The sequence below is a fragment of the Alligator sinensis genome, unplaced genomic scaffold, assembly GCF_000455745.1.
Source record: "Alligator sinensis unplaced genomic scaffold, ASM45574v1 scaffold886_1, whole genome shotgun sequence".
NCBI classification, from domain to species: domain Eukaryota; kingdom Metazoa; phylum Chordata; order Crocodylia; family Alligatoridae; genus Alligator; species Alligator sinensis.
Window position 1 is genome coordinate 1,025,689 of NW_005842040.1, and position 5,829 is coordinate 1,031,517.

General features: G+C 41.6%; 1 protein-coding gene across 2 annotated transcripts in view; it reads right to left on the minus strand.

Annotated features, from left to right (window-relative positions):
- Nucleotides 1-7: 7 nt before the first annotated feature.
- Nucleotides 8-5,829, minus strand: part of MSL1 (male specific lethal 1 homolog) — an 11,869-nt gene continuing 6,047 nt past the window's right edge. The window contains exons 3-7 of one of the 2 annotated variants that reach the window (XM_025202923.1): nucleotides 4,536-4,600; nucleotides 3,930-3,997; nucleotides 1,902-2,026; nucleotides 1,698-1,770; nucleotides 8-881 (exon numbers count right to left, since the gene is read on the minus strand). In XM_025202923.1, the coding sequence (XP_025058708.1) occupies nucleotides 791-881; nucleotides 1,698-1,770; nucleotides 1,902-2,026; nucleotides 3,930-3,997; nucleotides 4,536-4,600 (422 nt within the window). In that variant the 3' untranslated portion in view covers nucleotides 8-790. Of the gene's footprint in view, nucleotides 916-1,697; nucleotides 1,771-1,901; nucleotides 2,027-3,929; nucleotides 3,998-4,535; nucleotides 4,601-5,829 lie in introns of both variants that reach the window. The other variant, XM_025202924.1, reaches the window with a different exon arrangement.

A 5,829-nucleotide genomic window follows, 5' to 3' on the forward strand; every position in this document is an offset into this window, starting at 1 on the left:
AAAAGAAAACACAAGCAGCAGCAAAAAAAAAAAAAAAAAAAAGCGCACAACACAGGCACAATAATAGAAGCCTGATCTGTCAGGCAAGAGGAAGTTGCAACCAAGCCAACTTTCCTCAGACTGGTTTTTGTTTTGGAGTGACGGTGTGAGGGGAATTGGCCTAACTTGGCCTGCTGTACCTTAAGGTTGGTCCCCATCTGCAAGTTCTCACCATGCAAGATTTGGGCTTATGAGTTCCCTTCACTCTAAAACCTTAAGCTTCCAAGCTGCATGTCATAAAAAAAAGGCAGCTGCAGGAGTGATGGGCACCACTTGCTGAGCCAACAGGCAGGCAATGACCATGAGGAGAACTTACAGGTGGGCCAGCTGTCAAGCCAGGCCTTCTGTTTTGTTTTGTTTTTTAGGCTCACCTACCTTCACAAGGCCTCTTACAAAACGGTAGTGGCCACAGCAGCTAGAAAAAAAGCTTGCACAAGCAGCAAAAAGATGCCACTTGAGCTTCCAGCCTTACTGCTTCAGCGTAAAAGCTTGAGAGCTTGCTACCAAGGAAAGAGAGAACAAAAACTAAAAGAACAAAGCCACAGTTAATTAGCTAGGTAAAGAGTTTTTTTGTAGAATGAAAGCAAAACAAAAAAAACAGAAGGAGAGGCATGGGGGGGTAGGAATCAGCAAACAAGAATATACATGAGGGCAAAGAGTCATGTGACTGAACAACATATAAAGTCCCTGGCCACTTGTTACAAATGGCCTGCTACACCCATTGCAATGCAAAGCTCTCTTGTCCACGCAGTTATTTTCTGCACGTTCGGTGAGGCGTCTGCTTCTTTTGCGTATCCAGCCGACAACGGCTTCGTTCATCCAGCCAGGGCAGCTCAAAGTTTCTGTCAGACAAGATAAAGGGCCTTAGTCCGCAACCCAAAAAAAGCAAAAAAAAACGTTCAGTACAAAACTAGATAGGCTGTGTTTTCAAGGAGATGATATAGCTGATTTTCTACAGGGTGTAACTCCCACAAAAAGAGCATTGGTCAAAGGTAAGAAAAACCTAACAGAACTGTCCTTTGACATATTTAATGCTAAGAGCTCTAGCCCCAAGGCCAAAAGCAGCTGTAATTTCAATATCCCCCAACACAGAATTACTTCACATTTGCTATAAAATGTCCTGCAGCCATATGGGTTTTTTGTTTTCTTGTTTTTCTATTTTATGCTATCAGGCACCAGTGTAGGAAGAAATAAACTTGCCAGAGGAAGGGACATGGTGATCAGAACTGCTCTGGAAAAGGGGGCATTTTCCAAAGCTTCCTTCTGGCCCCATTCCCTCCAGCATAAATTTCACTCCTTTTCATAGGAATGGCATGTCCTCCATCTCCAATGCTATCCTAGGGTAGCCACTAGGGGGACAGGCAAGCACAAAAAGGAGCTATAGCCACTGCACTCCTGGACTGGCAGCACCACATTTAAACATTCAGTCACAGGGGTGCCATTTTGTACCGCATTCCCCTTACCTAATACACTAACTGAACGATTGGACAGGAAAATACTGAGCTGCTGACCAGCCTGGACACTCTTTGAAAGCTCAGTTAGGACTCAGTGGCTGCTGGGTTCTACTGAACATCATTTCTAGATGAATCTGGAAGGGGAGTTCATCTTGTGCTTTCAGAGGAGGTACATCTAAGTTTTACAAAAGGGAAAATACTTACTGTGGGGTTAGTTTTGGTAATGGTCGGCCAAATGCTACAACAGGCAAGTAGGGGGTAATCAGCAAGCTTTCCACTGTTAGGAGAAGGATACAATAAAAGAAGGTTATTAAGCTGCACGCTTATCTACGTGGACAATTAGGATATAAGTAGAGACCAGCTGATTTACAGCACACTCTCCCTATTCATGTTTGATGAGGAACTCACCATCATCTGGCTCAGGGAAAAATGAGGTAACTTCAGGCTCAGATTCCTGAATTCCTTTCCTTTTATACATTCTGAGCTGCAGTCGCTGTAGAATTCTTTGTTCCCTGATCCTCTGGATATCCCATCTGAAAGATAAAACCCAGGCAGTTAAGAAACTTTATTCAGCTTTGTGCTACCACCTATTCAAGGATCTCAAAAGACTCTACAGACTTTTCCTGATTAGGCCAAATGATATGCCTAGGGGGTAGGCCGGGTCAGGAGGACCATTTTACAATACAGTGAACTGGAGGCATAAAGTGGATGAGTGACTTGCTGAAGGTCATACAAGGTCAGTGGCAGGGCCTGCAACAATTCAGGAGTCCTAGCTCTCAATTCCCCAGTCCCAAACTCTAGTAGTTTTGCTTTTATTTTCACAGGACAGATGCAGGGTGGATAAAACCCAATGATTTTTTTTTTAATTTACATTGGATTTTTTTATTTACTCATATATTTTTATTTTTTATTAAGATCGTTTTAAAAAAATAAACATATATAAAGATCATTTCAATTTAAGATGTGTTAAAGCTCAAAGATATCACCATGAAAAGACTCAACAGATTTAAAGATTATAATTTAGATTATAACTTCTAATTATATAGTATTTGAGACAATATATTAATGTAACCTTTTTAGAAACATTTTATAAATAGGTCACAACACGCCATAGACTATATTAGGGGCCCAATCTTACGCGGTTCCCAGAGGCTCCTCTATAGATTAGTAAAGATTAAAGAAAACCACTCTACCCAATGGGACTCAGTGCTCAGTCTAGAAGATCCCACTAAGCATCTCTGCAAAACTGTGGATCTGTGTCTCCAGAGATAACATCCTTGTTAACAGCAGTATATGGAGATGAGAGATAACAGACCTGATTACCGACCCATCAGCCCTCTGTCTCTGTAAATTTGGGTACAGAGTCAAGCCCTTACTACTCTCTAAAAGTACAGTTTCAAAAAGTTAAATGAATAAAGTATATCAAACAACAGGAATGCACTTTTTGTAGAAAACAATGATTAAATTGTGGCTTCCTGACCAGTGGTTTAAATTAGGATTTAAATTGATTTGATTTAAATCAAATCCACCCTGGACAGATGACACAAAGAAAGTGGAGTAATCTCTAAGAAGCATGGTCATTCAAACTTAAAATAGTTCTGCTCTAATTTGATAAAGACTGTAAACTAAACACCCACTCAGTTACTGGGAAGTAACTAGCCAGCATTCTGATCACTGCCCCCCACCAAAACGGAGTACAAGTTCTTGTCAATCTCAGTGCCACACAAGCTTCTTGCTGACACTATTCCTAGTGCATGAATGAAGAAGAAAAACAAAGGACTTAGCTGGTTTCCTTGTATATTCTAACCATAATCCTACAGTAGCAAGTCATCTAACACTAAGTCATAGCCAGCTTCTACAATCCTCTGTTGCTTCTAGGCTATCATTAGGAACACAACAAACAAAGCTCATGAAGGTGTTATGATCATCCAGCCTGGGATCTTGTCTAACTGGCCAGGACATTTCACCCAACTTAACTGCTTGTGGATGACCTAGAACGAAGTGCAGTCTTTTTGCACTTTCAAAACTCCAAGCACTGGAGAACTTAACTACATGCCTTAGCAAACTGCTATCAAACTTCTCTATAATAAAACTAAATTGGAACTTTTGAGTCACACATTCAAGCATGTTTTGCAGACTCCATATCATTTTTTGTATTCCTCTCCTCACCCTCGATGGGCTGAAGAGAAGGAAGGAGAGGCTTTTAAAAAAAAAACAAATGAAGAACTAGAACAGAAAGCCCTTAGCCCACCTAAGCTTTTACTGTTCAGAATCCATCCTCAATGTGTGCAAACACATTGGATTCTGAAGAAGTTTCAGCAAATCCTTAAAAGGTTCTGCAGGTTCAGAGACCATAACACCTATAATTGCAGCATTCAGCACATGGAGCAGGAGAGAAGAGCACATGTTGTTGAAGGGATGAATTGTTGCCCTCACCTTTTCCTCCTCTTCTCATCCAGCTCCAGTTTTGCGTGCCTTTTGGAAAATACACTGTCATCTAGATTCTGCAAAGAGAACAGAGGTGGTTAGTGCTCTCCTGCCCAGCAGTCCAGAATACATTCCTTCACCTGCTGCAGTCTGTTTTCCCTTTAACACAGGGATGGCTGACAGAGTAATTGCAACATGAACATCAAAATCCAAATAAAAATAAAAGCTCTGTGTTGAAACTGGTGAGTCAACTCTCCACAGCCACACCTTGTTGTAAAACTAAAGCATGTATTTGCTCAAACAGTTCAGTAGCCATCAAATAAAAGTTCTGACAGGTTGCTGCTGTTTGCTATAAAGCTGGAAAGAATAAAGGGACTCTTAGTCTAGCAACAAAACCTAGTATTTCCACATTGGTCATACATACCCAATGCCTCCCTAGAGCAATAAGAAACTCCACAAGACACAAACTTGTTTAAGCTCTTACTTTAAAACCAGGAAACTGGACCAATGGCAAAATATCTGTTTTTATTATAGCTAAGCTGTACATGTATATATGCGCACATGCATGAAGGAGATGGAAGAGAACAAATACAAAGCCATTTATTAATCACATACCTCCAAGAGATCTGAAGGGTTTGGGTCTCTCAAGGGCTCTACAACATGGTCCCTCCAAGAAGGAACTGAGAAGCGTAACAAAAAATGAGGTTAATCTATGGAAAAAAACCTGAACATTACAGCTGAAAGAAATCCTCAGGTTATCCAGTTTGACCTCATGTCTAACACACGCCAGAATTTCAACCCAAGAGTCCCAATTTCCAGTTCCCCTTATAACCACTTACACCCCAAAGTCTTCTACCTTATGAAAGGGGTTTCCTTTGCAAAAAGCAACAAAATGCCCAATCAATCTACTAAAAATGAAAACTGTTTCATTAAATGTTTCCTTGAGATAACCAGAAGAAACCTTGGCTGGCAATATACATAAAATACGTATGACAGGCTTGCAAAATGAGAATTACTCAGAGCATAACATGCCAAAGTATCAACGATGCAGGGATTGGGAACAGCTTGGTTTCTCTTAAAACTGAATTCTAAAGATTGAATTAAACAGATCTCAGTCCAGTGCAATACACAAGCTCTGACTGGACAATGGTAAGCACAATTTAGAATCATATTCTATACATTAAAATCCCAACCGAGATAAAACCCGAATCAAACTGATCATGGACTAAGATAATCCATGAAGGCAAGATTCAGAACTAGGGGCACCTATACATGTGACAGACCGCTGCTCCCACATGTGCTAATTTGCACGCATTGGAGCAGACTCATAAATTCATAGATTTTAAGGCTGGAAGGGACCTCAGAAGATCACTGGGTCCAGCCCCCTGCACCAAGCAGGAAATATAACTGGGGGTCAGGTGACCCCAGCAAGGTGACTGTCTAGTCTCCTCTTGAAGCAGGGTAGGTGATTGCACCACCACTGGAGGGAGCTTATTCCACAGTCTGGACACCCTGACTGTGAAGAAGTTTTTCTTAATGTTGAGCCTGAATCGATCTTCCAAAAGTTTGCAGCCATTACTCCTGGTTTTCCCCTTGGGTGCCCTGGTGAAAGCAGACTCAATGAAAAGAGTCTGCTGGAGCGTGCTCGTTAGCACACTCAAGCAGCTTCTGCGTCACATGTATTCAGTGGCCCCATGTTTCAAAATGGCGGCAGGGGCGCTTGAACTAAAGCTCATTCAAGGAGCTTTAGTTAAAGTGCCCCCCACCGCTACTTTGAAATGCAGGACGCTGAATACACATAACACGGCTCTCACAATCGCTTTAATTAAAGTGTTCCCCCGCACCCTGGAGCACATGTATAAATGCCCTAGACGTGCAGCTTGCCTCGATACAGGCTTCTGTTTTGCGC